Source organism: Tupaia chinensis, unplaced genomic scaffold (assembly GCF_000334495.1).
Source record: "Tupaia chinensis unplaced genomic scaffold, TupChi_1.0 Scaffold000548_1, whole genome shotgun sequence".
NCBI classification, from domain to species: Eukaryota; Metazoa; Chordata; class Mammalia; order Scandentia; family Tupaiidae; genus Tupaia; species Tupaia belangeri.
The window spans coordinates 804384-819965 of NW_006160060.1; the positions used below are offsets into that span (position 1 = coordinate 804384).

The 15582-nt window shown below is 48.9% G+C and overlaps 1 protein-coding gene across 1 annotated transcript in view; it reads left to right on the forward strand.

Moving 5' to 3' along the window:
* The window catches only part of TTLL8 (tubulin tyrosine ligase like 8), a 49895-nt gene that overhangs the window by 18363 nt on the left and 15950 nt on the right, over positions 1–15582 (forward strand). Inside the window, exons 6-9 of the mRNA XM_027775339.1 lie at positions 75–189; positions 792–923; positions 5291–5477; positions 13750–13898. Of these exons, the coding sequence (XP_027631140.1) occupies positions 75–189; positions 792–923; positions 5291–5477; positions 13750–13898 (583 nt within the window). The remainder of the gene's footprint in view (positions 1–74; positions 190–791; positions 924–5290; positions 5478–13749; positions 13899–15582) is intronic.

Consider the following 15582-nt stretch of genomic DNA (forward strand, 5'->3'; position numbering starts at 1 on the left):
GCGGCCCTCGTGGCGGCCTGGGCTGGGCGAGGGGTGCGGCCTCCAAGCGGGGCTCATGAGTGCCGTCTCTGAAGCTCGGCCTGTGCCTGAGCATGCGGAGCCTGCCCTGGTACGTCCAGGCGAACCCCGACACCTTCTTCCCCCGCTGCTACGGCCTCTGCTCCGACAGTGAGAAGCGCGAGTTCCTGTGTGAGTGACTGGGCCCTCCCCTCGCTGGGCCACAGGCGGGCGGGGCAGGGCTGCCAGCGGGAGGCAGGTCAGCCCAGCTGGGCCCCCCACCACGTGGAGGGCCGGTGGTGGGGTGGGCAGGGAAGAGCCTCACCTGCCTATGCTGGCCTGCAGCCTCCTCCCACTCACAGATGGCCAGTGGCCACCACTGCAGAGCAGGCTGGGCCTGGCCCGGGGCCCAGCACTGGCAGCTGTGTTCTGCCCTCTGCACTGGGCGTGGCAAGCAGACCCCCACCACTCGCCATGTTCAGGGGGTCCACAGAGGCTCTCTGAGATGGGGCTGGTGGGCGGCAGACCCCAGAGAAGCCTGCCTCTGGTGCAGCGCTCAGCCAGCCTGAGGCCAAAGCCCTCCTGGCCAGGAGGGGGCAGGGACAGCAGCCCTGGGGAAGGGGAGCTTCAGGGAAGGGAATGCGGGAATGCCAGGCCCACAGGCAGGGGCATGACTAGACTCTGGTCCAGACAGTGCGGGGAGAGCACTGGATGGCTGGATGGGGGAGCCCCTGGGCGGGCATGCCCGGAGCCTGAGGCCCAGCACAGCGGGGGCAGGCCGTGTGTCCTTTCAGACGACTTCCGGCGCACCGCAGCGTCCAGCATCCTCAAGTGGGTGGTCAACCACCAAAGCGCCAATCGGAGCAAGGCCAAGGGCAGGCGGGAGGAGGCCGGCAGCAGCGACCTCGGCCTTGGCAGCAAGAGAGGTGCCTGGGGAAACAGGACTGGCTGGCAGGGCTGGCTGGGTGGGTGGGGGCCGGCTGTGACTTTCTCCCTTATGGTTTGGGTAGGTGTGGTCAACGAGACAGGGCAAGGTGGGGACTCCAGCTGGAGCAGTGAGAAGGTCTGGTCTGTCCCCAAGGCCCCAAGGGAAAAGAGCAGCCCGTCCTGCAGGGCCAGCAAGAGGGGTCCTGGGACCCACGCATTCCCCCGGGATGGAGAGCAGGAAGCCGAGGTCGTGGGGTCCCACAGCACTGCCTCCGGGCCTTCCTGAGGCCGGGTTGGCTGCTCAGAAGAGGCTCAGCTTGGTGCAGGATGGTGGGCTGTGCTCTTGGCGCCGAGCAGGGGCGAGGCGGTCCAGTGGTTCGGGCTTCAACATGAAACAGGAGCAGGACAGCCAAGGGCGCGGACCCAGGGTTGGAGCCAGGGCGCACTGGCCGCGCTCACCGAGTTCCAAACATCGACCCAGCCTGCGAGCCTGGTCTGAACCCCGCATGCCGTGTACAGGCTCACGCTTTCTACGTGTGGCATTTAATCTGCTAGTATTTTATTGAGGAATTCTGTATCTGTGTTCATGAGAGATATTGGTCTGTATGCCATTTTCTTATAATGTCTGGTTTTTGGATTAGACTGAGTTAATGAGTGTTCCCTCGGGGCGGCCTGTCCCTAGTGCTTACAGGGTGAATCCCCAATGACTGGAAAAACCAAGGGGCCTGTGTGTGTGCATGCCCCAGATCCCAACAGGACGGGGAATGCAGGGTGAAGGCTGTAGCGTGCCCGTGTCCCATCGGAAGGTGCTTCCCCTCACCTCCCCTTCCCCCTGACAAGCACACACACACCCTCTGGCAAATCTTTACAAATATAGGGACCAGCAGTTAGCGTAGCCACGGTTCGCGTCCCGCCGGGTGCGTGTGTGTGCGTGCCCAAGATCCCGAGAGGACGGAGGAGAAGGGATTGCGGCGTGGCCATTCCCCCTGGGGGGTGATTTCTCACTTTCTGTCTCTCTGTCTCTCTCTGTCTGTCTGGTGAGTGTACACGTCCTATACCAAAAACCTCTCAAAAAAAAAAATCTTTACAAATATATATATTTTAAAATGTGTCCCCCTACTTCTATATTCTGGAAGAGATTGTAAAAAACTGGTATGACTTCCTTCTTAAATGTTTGGTAGGACATGTCAGTAAACTCATTTGGGACAGGTACTTTCTTTTTTAAAAGAATATTAGCGATCGATTCAAGACCTTTAATAGATGCAGGACTGTTAAGAGTGTGTGGCTCGGTGCGAGTTTTGGCAGTCTGGCTTTTAAGGAGCCGGTCCTGTCAGTCTCGGTGCTCAAGCTCGTGCACAGAGCCGCTCATGGTGCTCCGCGGTCGGCCTCGCGTCGACGGGTGTGTGCGCCCGCCCCCTCCACTTCCCGAACCGAAGTTCTGTCTCCTTTCTCTAGCGATTTGACTATTGTTCTCTTCAAGGAATCAGCTTTTGTTTTCATTGATTTTCTCTATTGATTTACTATTTTCAGTTTTATTAATTTCTGCCCTCGTTGTAGTTATTTCTTTCCTCCCACGTAGTTTAGATTTGTTTTGCTTTTCTTTGCCTGCCTTTCTAAGGTGGAAGCTTTGATAGTTTATTTTAGCTCTTTTTCCTTTCTAATATATACATTTAAAATATGCTACAAATTTCCCTCTAAGCACTGTTTTTACTGTGTCCAACAGATTTTGATAAGTTTTGTTTTAATTTTCAATTATTTTATTATTCAATTATTTATTTCCAAATATTTTAAAATTTCTCTTGAGATTTCTTCTGTGAACTTTGTGCTGTTTAGAAGTATTTTTTTAAATGATTATTTTATTTAAATTCATTTATTTACTTATTTTGATATTGACCAAAGAGAGAAAGAGTGAGAGAGAGAAATCAAGCCACCAGGCCCAGGACTTGAAGCGTGATCGACCATGTGAGAGTCTAGCGCCCTTAACCACTATGCCACCTGTTGACCCTAAAGTATACTGTTTAGTCTCCAAGTGCTTTGCGATTTTCTAGATATCTTTCTCTAACTGATTTCTAGCTTAATTCCACTATAGTCTGAGAGTGTACATTGTATGGTTTCCATTTCTAAAAAATATATTCATATGTATTTTATGGCCCCATATAATGTGGTGTATTTTGGTAAATGTTTCATGGGAACTTGAGAAAAATGTGTATGCTACCATTTTTGGATGAACTGTTGTAAAACGTAAGGGGAACCAACAGATAGCGTCACTGTCAGGCCGGACTCCCACATGGCTGGACTCCCATATGGCCAACTGCAGTTCAAGTCCTGGACCTGGAGGCTTCAAAATTGTGCCAGGTATCCATGCATGCCCAAAATCCCAGGAGGAGAATGGAAGAGAAGTGACTGTGGTGCAGCCATCCCCCCCCTTCCCCCCGGGGTGATTTCTCACTTGGCCTCTCACTGTCTTTGTCTATCTCTCTAGCGAGAGCATGCACCCCAAGGCTCTCTTTTAAAAAACTGTGAATTATACACAGCAGACAGATGGTGCTGTTGAGCTAGGCTCTGTCCTCCTGGCTTTCTGCCAAACCCCAGTGCAGACAGGGTGCCGAACCCCCCACTAATGGCAGTGGGCTCACTGTACTTGTCCTTAGGGTTCTCTTGGCCTTTGCCTCTTGCATCTTGAAGTCCCGCGGTCAAGCGTATACATATCAAGGGTCAGTATGCCTTTCTGGGTAACGGGTCCCTTTTTCATTATTTATCCCTGCAATTTTCTCTTGCTCGGAAGTCTCTGAAATGACTGCCGTTTTATGTGGCTTGCCAGCAGGTGTGTCTTTCTCACCACTTTCGCTTTCATCTATATTTATCTTTATGCTTGAAGTGGGCTTCTTCTAGATAACGCAGCTCGGTCTTGCTTCAGTCCACTCTGACGATCCCTCCTAACTGGTTCACTTAGGCCATCGACATTCGAGAGGTCATGGATGCGGCTGAGTGGATGTCTACGTCGCCGTTGTTTCTGTTTATTGCTCCTGTTCTTTTTTCTTCTACTTTTTCTGCCTCTTGTGGAATTGCCCGCAGCAATTCATCAGTTCCCCGATGGCCTCCTCACCCAGCACTGGTCCCTGCCAGGTCCTGCTCGCCTACTGCAGTGGGGTGGCGCCTTCACGCCCTTCACAGGCTGACCAGAGCCCTGAACTGCAGCTGTCCACATTAAGGTGGCCAGTGCTGCGTTCTATGGGCTCCACCTCAATTAAAACACGTGGATGCCCGTGGCAGTCTCCGGCTCCCACGTAAAGCTGAGTGCCTTCTTCAGCACCGCCCCACTGGGTCTCCATCGTGGCCTCCTTGGTGTAGTTCCAGCCAGCACAGTGACCAGGTCTCCCTGCCCAGTCCATGGCTTCCAGGCAGCCCACCGCCTCCCCCTGGGTAGTCCCCCTCCACTCCCTGCGCTCTTGATGACAGTGTGGTTCTCAGCCCTCGCCCTCATTGAGGCTGGGAGACCACTCACCTTGTCCTTCCTCAGGCCCCCGCAGGTACCTGGAGGCCTGGGCTTGCAGGCGGGAGTGATGCTGTGGGAGGTCAGGTGCCCAGGGCCCACCGCAAAGGGCTGTGGTAACATGCTTGCCAGTGCCCAGGACAGTGGGCAGCTGCAGGACAGGCTCATTCACAAGATAGCTACTGAATGACACAAGAGGAGGTCTTCACAAAATCTGTGGAAAACTAATGGTGAAACGCTGCATAGATTTCAAAACTATTTCCCAACAAAATAAACTTGTACTTAATTCTAGTTTCCCATGAGTTTTTAAAATTCTGTCATAGTTTTTGGGAAAATTCATAAAAAGCACTGGTGCAGAACCAGCAGATGGCATAAAGGTTACGTCAGTGGACTCCCACATAGTTGACTGCAGTTCGAGTCCTGGACTGAGTGGCTTCAATTCAGGTTGGGCGCGTGTGTGTGCGTGCCCGAGATTCCAAGAGGAAAATGGAGGAGAAGGGATTGCGACATGGCCTTGCCCCCTGAGGGGTGATTTCTCGCTTTCTGTCTCTCTTTGTCTCTCTGGTGAGTGCACATGCCCTGTAGCAAAAATCTCTCTCTAAAAAATAAAGAAAGCACCGTTGTGTTGCTACTTGAGGAGCTAGAGCCTAGCTGCAAGGTGTGTGTGTCCGTTGGCGGTGTGCACAGCACAGTTGGGTGGGCAAGTCACCTTCCCAAGTTGGGCGTGGTATCCAGGTGGCTGTCTGAGGAGCCTTGCAGCATGGAGGGTGTGGGGCAGCCTCACTTTGGCACCTGCACCACTCCACCTGCTCCTTGGGGCAGGCAGGCCACATGCAGTGCAGCTCACGCTCCATACGCCTTGATGGGTTTCAGATCCCGAGGGCACTGAGGAGAAGCCGAGGGGCCTTTCAGAGCAGCTGGTGGACACAGCGTGCAAGGTATGCCAGGCCTACCTCAGGCAGTTGGAGCACGAGGACATCGACGTGCTGGGGGATACCTCTGAGGACCTCAGCGAGGCCGAGTGGAAGGACCTGATACAGCAGTACTACGCCCTGGTCCAGTAAGATGCCGGGCTCGCAGAGCCCCGGGAGGCAGTAGGGCTGCAGCATGGGTGCCCCGTGGGCCATGGCAGCCCCCAGGAGCTGCCAGAGCAGTCGGGACTCTGGGTGTTGGGGCACCTGCCTGGGTGTTGGGGCATCTGTCTGGGTGTTGGGGTGCCTGTCAGGATGTTGGGGTGTCTAGATTTTGGGGTGTCTAGATGCTGGGGTGTCTGGATGTTGGGGTATCTGTCAGGATGTTGGGGTGTCTAGATTTTGGGGTGTCTAGATGCTGGGGTGTCTGGATGTTGGGGTATCTGTCAGGATGTTGGGGTGTCTAGATTTTGGGGTGTCTAGATGCTGGGGTGTCTGGATGTTGGGGTATCTGTCAGGATGTTGGGGTGTCTAGATTTTGGGGTGTCTAGATGCTGGGGTGTCTGGATGTTGGGGTATCTGTCAGGATGTTGGGGTGTCTAGATTTTGGGGTGTCTAGATGCTGGGGTGTCTGGATGTTGGGGTATCTGTCAGGATGTTGGGGTGTCTAGATTTTGGGGTGTCTAGATGCTGGGGTGTCTGGATGTTGGGGTATCTGTCAGGATGTTGGGGTGTCTAGATTTTGGGGTGTCTAGATGCTGGGGTGTCTGGATGTTGGGGTATCTGTCAGGATGTTGGGGTGTCTAGATTTTGGGGTGTCTAGATGCTGGGGTGTCTGGATGTTGGGGTATCTGTCAGGATGTTGGGGTGTCAGATTGTTGGGGTGTCTGGCTGTTGTGCTCTCCCCCCACCTCATGTGTATACACATGCTCTCCATCATGAATAAAGAGAAATGAACTTTGGGACCAGCAGATGGCATAATGGTTACGTTGCTGGACTCCCAAGTAGTCAACCATGGCTTGAGTCCCCAACCCGGTGGCTTAAAACTCACACAGAGCACATGTGTGTCCGTGCCCAAGATCCCAAGAGGAGAATGGAGAAGGATTGTGGCATGGCCATCTCCTCAGGGGGTGATTTCTCAGTTTCTATCTGTCTCTCTGGTGAGCGCACATGCCCCACAGCAAAAATTCCTTCAAAAAACCCTTAAAATTTAAAAAATAATAAAATGAAATACAGATAATCACTATCTGCAGGTGGTGTGGTGGTTAGAGTGCTGGACTTCCACATGGCCAACCTGGCAGCTTGCTTTCTCATGTTCCCTCTCTCTCTGTCCCTCTCTGGTGAGCACATGTGCCCTGTACCAAATTTAAAAATAATAATAATGGGAGGGGGCCAGCAGATGGCATGGAGGTTAAGGACGCTGGACTCCCACATGGCCTACCACGGTTCCAGTCCCCGACTTGGTGGCTTTCTCTCTCTCTCTCTCCCTCTCACTCTGTCCCTCTCTGGTCAATTTTAAAATAAATACATAAATAAAGTTAAATTAAGTAATCCTTTTAAATAATCATAATAATAATGGGGACAGCAGATGGTGTAACAGTCATGTTGCTGAACTCCCACATTGTTGACTATGGTTCAAGCCCCGGACCTGGTGACTTAAAACTCACTGGAGGGCCTTCCAGCCCAACACCCAAGCAAGAATCCATTTTCATCTGAGGCAGGCCTGGCCCTGCTCCATTAACTGAAGAGCTTTTGCTTGAAACCTCTCTTTCCAACCCAACACACAAGAGAAAGTTCAACTTTCATTGAACTGCTACAGAAAGCGAGAAACTCCTCTTCATAAATCTGAATTCACATCTCTTTCCGTGAATACCACAGTACAAACACAGTAGTAGAGGAGAAACTGGCATAGGAGTACCTCACAGTAAAGTGAAGCACACGAGCTTACAGCTGCAAAAACTGCCAATACACCACCAAATGACTAAAAATCAGAAGAGAGCCTGCGAAGTGAGCAGCAGGGAGAAGTACGGAGCTGCAGAGTGAGGCTCATCTCCTCCCTCACCCCTCGATTCTCTGTCGAAACCCCGCAGCTCAGCCCAGGTGCATCTGTTGCTAAGAAACTGAGAGACCCCCAGGTGGTATGAAAGTAGACGATAGGTAAATGCATGTGTATGACTGATTCAATAAATCTTTATTTGTAAAAAGAAAAAGAAAAAAGAAAGAAACTGGGAGGCCTTTGTAATATACAGTTCCATTAACAAAAGTGTAGTCAGCTTGGTGACATCAGGGAAACGGAACTGCAGAGACATTGTGGGTCATCTCCTCCCGCACACCTCTAATGCTCAGAATTACCTCCGCAAAAGTAGGAAGAGATGTATAATCCATGAGAAGACCAGAAACCACCTCAGAGGCACAAGAAATATGATAAATCAAGAAACGCTCTCCCAAGGGAAAAGAATAGCCCTTCATCATCCACAGATAGTACAATGGAACTCGTGGAAATGTCAAATAAAGAATTTAGAATATTCATAGTGACAAAGCTAACAGAGATGCAAGAGAAGAGAGACAATGAACTCCAGAAGACACAGGAGAAAAGAGATAATGAGTTCCAGGAGGTGAGGAAGTTCTTACATGATCTGAAAGAGGAAATACACACCATCAGAATCAAACATCCACAGATAGTACAATGGAACTCGTGGAAATGTCAAATAAAGAATTTAGAATATTCATAGTGACAAAGCTAACAGAGATGCAAGAGAAGAGAGACAATGAACTCCAGAAGACACAGGAGAAAAGAGATAATGAGTTCCAGGAGGTGAGGAAGTTCTTACATGATCTGAAAGAGGAAATACACACCATCAGAATCAAACGGAACTGTTAAAGATGAAGGCTATATAATACAGGAAATCGAAACCTCCCTTGAAAGTATTAAAAGCAGATTAGATCTTGCAAAAGATCGAATCTCAGATGTAGAAAACAGAACCTCTGACCTAGAAAAGTTCACCAAAAAGACTGAGGAAATACGGGACCAGCAGTTAGTGTAATGGCTATGTTGCTGGACTCCCATGTAGCCGACCGGGGTTCGAATCCCGGACCCGTTGGCTTAAACTCATGCCGGGTGCATGTACGCACATGCCCAAGATCCCAAGAGGAGAATGAAGGAGAAGGAATTTTGGCGTGGCCATCCCCCCGGGGGGTGATTTCTCGCTTTCTATCTCTCTGTCTCTCTCTCTCTGTCTGTCTGACGAGTGCACATGCCCTATAGCAAAAACCTCTCCAAAAAAAAAAAGACTGAGAAAATAACCCTCCAAATGAGAAAAACATACAAGTAATACTAGATGCCATTAGATGCCCAAACATCTGGATAATATGTATCCCAGAAGGTGAAGAAACTAATAAGGACTTTGATAATCTATTCCATGAAGTCCTGGAAGAAAACTTTCCAAACCTAGAGAGACATTCAAATATCCAGACCCAGGACCTGCAGATGGTGTACTGGCAACATCGCTAGACTCCCATTTAGTCAACTGTGGTTCGAGTCCCAGACCTGGTGGTTTAAACTCATGCTGGGCACATGTGCGTGCATGCCCAAGATCCCAAGAGGAGAATGAAGGAGAAGGAATTGCGGCATGGCCATCCCCCCTGAGGGATGATTTTTCGCTTTCTGGCTCTCTATCTCTCTCTGTCTTTCTGGCAAGGGCACGTGTCCTATAGCAAAACCTCTCCAAAATAAACAAACAAGAAAACAAATAATCCAGATCCAAGAAATACAAAGGACCCCACACAGAATCAACCCAAGAAGATCTTCTCCAAGGTACACATAGCCAGATTGACCAAAACCACAAACAGAGACAAGATACAGAAACTGGCAAGAGAGAAACTTCAAGTTACTTTCAAAGGCTATCCCATCAGGTTAACATCTGTCCTGTCATCAGAAACAATGCAAGCAAGAGAAGAATGGGAAATTAAATTCAAAGTGTTAAGTGAAAGACAATTTCAACCAAGAATATCGTACCCAGCAAGACTATCATTCATATGGAAAGAAAAGACAAAAACATTCTCAGATAAACAAAACCTGAAAGAATTTACCAACACCAGACCAGCTCTCCAAGCAGTTTTTTTTCTTTCTTTTTTTTTTTTTGGAGGGATTTTTTTGGGGGGAGAGATTTTCACTATAGGGCATGTGTGCTCGCCAGACAGACAGAGAGAGACAGAGAGACAGAAAGTGAGAAATCCCCCCCCAGAGGGGATGGTCACGCCCCAATCCCTTCTCCTCCATTCTCCTCTCGGGATCTTGGGCATGCACGCACACACGCCCGGTGTGAGGTTTAAGTCCCCGGGTCCGGGACGCAAACCACGATTGACTACGTGGGAGTCCAGCGACATAGCCATTACACTAACTGCTGGTCCCTCTCCAAGAAGTTTTGAAGAGAGTGCTATTCCAGGAAAACTAAAGTTGGACACACAGAAATAAGAGTACAAAAAACAGCCAAGAAAATGGCCAACCTAATGGTAGGGACAAAATATAAATAGTTGAATGTTAACTTCCAGGATTTAAATGGAAAGATCAGACCACAGTAACACTGCATATTCAACAGAAGAGAGATTAAGTACGAGACTAAACTGGTGAAATAGAATTCTATGGCCTTGGACTAAAACATTGCTGATTTTCTTCTACTCTTTGTCTTCTGGATTTAAAGATTTTTGTTTTCTTTTGAGTTGTTGATAGGTTCAGCAATTTGTTAACTTTTTTTTAATTGAAACATAAAAATTTTCACCCTTCCTGACCCTCTGCAATTGGAAGTAAAATTAAAAAACAAAACAAAGCAAAACAAAAAAACTCACCAGAGGGACAGAGACAGACAGAAGCAAGAGAAATCACCCGCTGGGTGATGGCCACACCGCAATCCCTTCTCCATTCTTCTGTCAGGATCTTGGGCAGATTTCCTCTCTCTGGGATTTTTTGTTCTTTTCTGCAGCTCGTAATTCCTTCTGAAATCATTTAAGCCTGAACAAAAAATGGTCTCATTTTTCTTACAGTTTTGGTATGCTGTTAAAGAATTTTCTCAGTTTTAGTTTGTCTTTACTTTTGAAAGATATTTTCACGAGGATGGAACTGCAGCCTGGCATTTCTCTCATGAGCCCTTCAAAAATGTTATTCTATTGTCTTTGTCACATAGTCTTACTGAAACATTAGCTGTAAGTCTTAATAAACTACTACCAAATATGGCCAAGGAAAAAAGAAGAAAATGTAATTTGCTAACATGAGGAATGGAATTTCTTTTCTTTTTCTTTTCTTTTTTTCTTTTTCTTTTTCTTTTTTTTTTTTTTTTTTGAGAGATTTCTTTTTTTTTTTTTTTTTTTGAGAGGTTTTTGCTATAGAGTGTGTGCATGCACCAGAAAGACACAGAGAGACAGAGACAAAAAGTGAGAAATCACCCCCAGGGGGGATGGCCATGCCGCAATCCCTTCTCCTCTATTCTCCTCTTGGGATCTTGGGCATGCACGCATGCGCGCCCGTTGTGAGTTTAAGCCACCGGGTCTGGGACTTGAATCATGGTCGACTACATGGGAGTCCAGTGATGTAGCCATTACACCATCTGCTCGTCCCTAGGAATGGAATTTCTTTGAACACTACAGAAATCAAAGAAATTAAAAAGATAATGAGAGGTTATACCGAACAACATTACACCAATAACTTTGGCAACTAAGAAGAAATGGACAAAATCTTTGAAAGACACAGTGTTTAGAAACAGACTGAAAAAGATAGCAGAAGTTTTGAATAATTTATATTTGTTAAAGAAATTAAATAAGTGATTTAAAAACTTTTCTATGGGTCCAGCAGATGGTGTGTTGGTTATGTTGCTGGACTTCCACATAGTTTGAATTCTGGACTTGATGGCTTAAAAGTCATGGAGACACGTGTGCGTGCGTGCCCAAGATCCCGAGAGGAGAATGGAGGAGAAGGGATTGCGGCATGGCCATCCCCCCTGGGGGGTGATTTCTCGCTTTCTGTCTCTCTGTGTCTCTGGCAAGCATAGACACCCTATAGCAAAAATCTCTCAAAAACAAAAACAATTCCCACAAAAAAACCCTGCAAGCCTATAATGGTTTCACTGACACCTTTGAAAAATAGTAATAAAAATCAATACAAATGATATGCACATGCTTTCAAGTAATGGAGAAGGAGAGAATACTTTTCTGTTGTTTTATGAACAAGAAGAAAGCCTGATATAAATACTTGAGGAGCCAACAGATGACATGGTGGTTAAGGCACTGGACTCCCACATGGCTGAACATGGTTCAAGTCCTGGACCTCTCAAAAAAAAAAAAAAAAGAAAAAGAAAAAGAAAACAAGAAAAAGAGAAAATCATGCTGGGGCCCATCAAGTGGTACAACGATTAAGGTGCTGAACTTCCACGTGGTTGACTGCAGTTTAAGTCCTGGACCCAGTGACTTGAAACTCACGCCAAGCATGTGTGCATGTGGGCCCAGAATCCTGAGAGGAGGATGGAGCAGAAGGGACTGTGGTGCGGCTATGCCCCTGGGGAGTTTTCTGCTTCTGCTTCTCCGTCTCTTTCTCTCTCTCTCCAGTGAGTCCATGAACCCTGTTGCAAAAATCTCTCCTGCCGAGAGAGAGAGGAAAAGAAAACCCCTCTGGGCGTGTGTGTGTCCTGAAATTCCAAGAGGAGAGTGGAGGCGAGGGGATCGCAGTCTGAGCATTCCCACTGGGGTGACCCCCCACTTTCCCTCTCTAGCGAGCACACATGCTCTATGGCTAAAACCAAAAAAAACAAAAACGAAAAAAAGAAGGAAGGAAGGAAACATTGAAGTATATATCTTCATGATCGCGAAGGCAAACACTTCTTAAACAGTTAACTGAAAGCATTAATCACAGAAAACACTGATAAATTGCACCATATTAAGAACTTGGTTCAGAAAAAAATAAAATAAAACCACGCAAAAGAAAATTAACCGACAAGCCTCATGTTGGAAGGGTATGGTTATGATAGGTTTCCTGTCGACAAACTGTAAAGAACCACAGCAGATTAAAAGCCAAAGAAAAACAACGAATTGAAAATATTCAAAAGACGTGAGCAGGCACAGAAGACATCCACACGCTGACAGCTGAGCAGGTCGTCCAGCGCAACCTCGCGTCCTCTGCTGGGCTTCTGGTGCCCGCCAGCCTCCCAGGTTCTCCCTGTGCACAGAGTCGGCACCACCGCCGTGTGCACCACCACCTGCAGAGTCTCAGGTGCTGTCGTCCCTGCCCAAAGGCTGCGTCACCCATAGGACCCGGGCTTGGGTTTCCTGAGAGAGACAGTCAGGACCCGAGTTGCAAACCACTTCCTTTTGTCCCATGGCATGGGAGCACCTGTGGCACGAGGAGTGTGCCAGTCCAATGTCGTGGGCAACTTGGGCAATGGCCAGCATGGTGGATGCTGTGGGTGGCCTGCCCTGTCTACACCACGACCGTCCAGTCTTTCTCTGCAGGCAAGAATGAGCAGTGACGGAGACCAGCAGGCTGGCCACACCCTCTGCAAGTCTCACCACTGTCTGAGCTGGGCACACGCGGTGTTTGCTGCCTTGGCACCACAGGGCCAAGGGAGCGTGGCCCACCTACTGTCGGCCGCACTGGCCAGGCACGGCCCTTCCCACGCCACTGCTGCTCCCTGCACCGGCAGGCCAGTCACTATCCAGGACCACTGGCCCCCGCCACACTTGCAGTAGGGGAGAGGGTTTCCATGTACCCCGCTACCCGGTGTGCCTGGAACCAAGTGCCGCAAGTCCCCGGGACCTTTGCTCTTCCTGTGTCGTTAGCCTGAGTCTTGGCAGGCGGCCCGAGGACCTGGCCACATGTCCCCTTGTTGCAGCCCTCCAGCCAGTCACGTGCCGGCATCTTCCCTGTTGTGCCAGGTCTGCCAGGGTCTGCCAGGGCCTGGAGGCGGCTGCAGGGGCTGAGTAGGTGGTGGCCCCACGCTCTGAACGCCCCCCCCCCTCGGGCGGCCCGCTGTGCTACAGCTGAAGAGCCGCAGCAGTCTTTCGTCCTGATCACAGTGCTGGGTGGGGTCAGACTGACAGGCACAGGGCAGGAGCTGGCAGCTGACCCGGGCACAGGCAGAGCAGTCCAGCACTCTGCCCTCCTTCGTGAGCTCCTTGCCCTAGGTGGTGCTTCCTCCAGGGACCCGCCTTGTCTCTCAGGGGATTTTACACAGCCCCAGGCACGCTCCTGGGGCGTCATGCCAATCCAGACCCACAAATTGGGGTCCCCATTGTCTGAACTCAGCCTCAGCCAGAAGACGCATGGCTCGGTTGGCAAGATGTCCTGGGCCCGCCCCAGCCCCTTCCTACCAGGTGACCACTGTGTTGCTGGGACCGCCCTCCCTGAGTCTCGCACAATTTCTGGGTCTTGCTTTGCAGTGGCGACGCGTTTATCTCCAATTCAAGGAGTCATTTTTCGCAGTGCCAGGCTCTGCTGGACAAGATCATGTCTGTGAGCCCTCAGGTGGAGATCGACGGGCTTCGGAACATCTGGATCGTAAAGCCTGCAGCCAAGTCCCGCGGCCGAGGTGTGTTCCTCTGCGTGGGTGCGTCCATGTTGTGAGAACACAGCCCTGGACAGCCACCTGCCCAGTCTTAGCCCTGCGAGCGAGGTGCAGTCCTGGGGGTGGAAGGAGGGAGCTGAGCACCAGCTGGTGGGGTAAGGCGGTGCTGGGGTTTGGGCAGCTGAGTGTTTGCAGAGAAGGTGTCTTAGTGCTCGTGTTCTGATCACGGTGCTGGATTTGGGTTTGCTGGTTAATTCGGGTTTCCTCCCTTGTGTTCGTAAGTTAAACTATCTCTGCTCTTTAAAAAAATACATTATTATTGCCTTGACTGATCTTGGCAAGAAGCTTATTCCGGCCTCTGGAATGACAGAGAATTTTCATCTCAAACAACAATGGAATCTCTCTGCCTTGGATTTATTAAAACTTTGGGGAAAAAAACAACTCACCTGGAAATCTAAGTTCCCCCTCAGTGGTAGATCCTTAACACTTTTAAAATAGTTTCTTTGGTTCCTGATCTGTTCAGGTTTTCTTCCGCATCTTCAATTGCAACTGTGACTACATTCTCTTTTACTCCTAATGGTGAGCACTGTATGTTCTTATTTATTTATTTATTTTGGAGAGGTTTTTGCTATAGGGTGTGTGCGCTCACCAGAAAGACAGAGAGAGACAGACAGAAAGAGAGAAATCACCCCCCAGGGGGAATGGCCACGCCACAATCCCTTCTCCTCCATTCTTCTCTTGGCATCTTGGGCACGCACGCACGACGCACGCACAAACGCCCAGTGTGAGTTTAAGCCACCAGGGCTGGAACTCGAACTGCGGTCGACTACGTGGGAGTCCAGAGACATAGCCATTATGCTAACTGCTGGTCCCAGCACTGTATGTTCTAATTAAAAAAAAAGAAAAGAAAAGAAAGAGAAAGAGAGAGGAAAAAAAACAGGGCTTTGAGGTGGTTTTATCATCTTAAACGTTTCTAATCAACTTCTGTTTGCATTTTTCACTCTTACTATGAGGGATTTTATTCCCCATTAGCTGTGACTTAGATGCTAAATTCATTTACTTCCCATTTTTGTAGTGCAATAATGAAAGCTTTAAAGCTATGAAAATTCCTCTGAATATGGCCTTAGCTGCATCCTCTTATTTAAGTTACATAATGTTCTCATTTCCTCTATTATCTAAATAGGCTTTACTTTTAGTTTAAATATTCTATTTGCCTCAAGTTATTTTGAAGAGTTTTGTTGTTTTTATAAAAAATTTACAAGTGACTAATTTGTTTGATTTTAAAAATTTATATATATGTGTGTGTGTGTGTGTGTGTGTGTGTATATATATTAACTAATTCATGATTTATTGCATTTAGTCCTAAACAGCTTCTATCTATCCTAAAACATTCTCTTTCCTGGGGAGGCATAGCCCACAAACCCCTGGTGTCCTGCAGACTTTCAGGACTGCTGAATGCTCTCCCTGAGCACCCACCTGCCTGATCCTGTATGGCATGCTCCTCCTCTAGTTCATCCTGAGCGTGCTTCTCTTTCCGAGCAGCATCAATCTCCTCCTGTCCATCAGGCCAGACCTTCCTCCCATGTACTCTCCTGCATCTCCAGGAATACTCCTAGGACCCCTCACACCCACCTGTTCAAAGCCAGATGCCCCCTCTCCCTGGCTGTGCCCTTTCCTGCTCTGGGCTGGCCTACACGTGTCAGCCCCT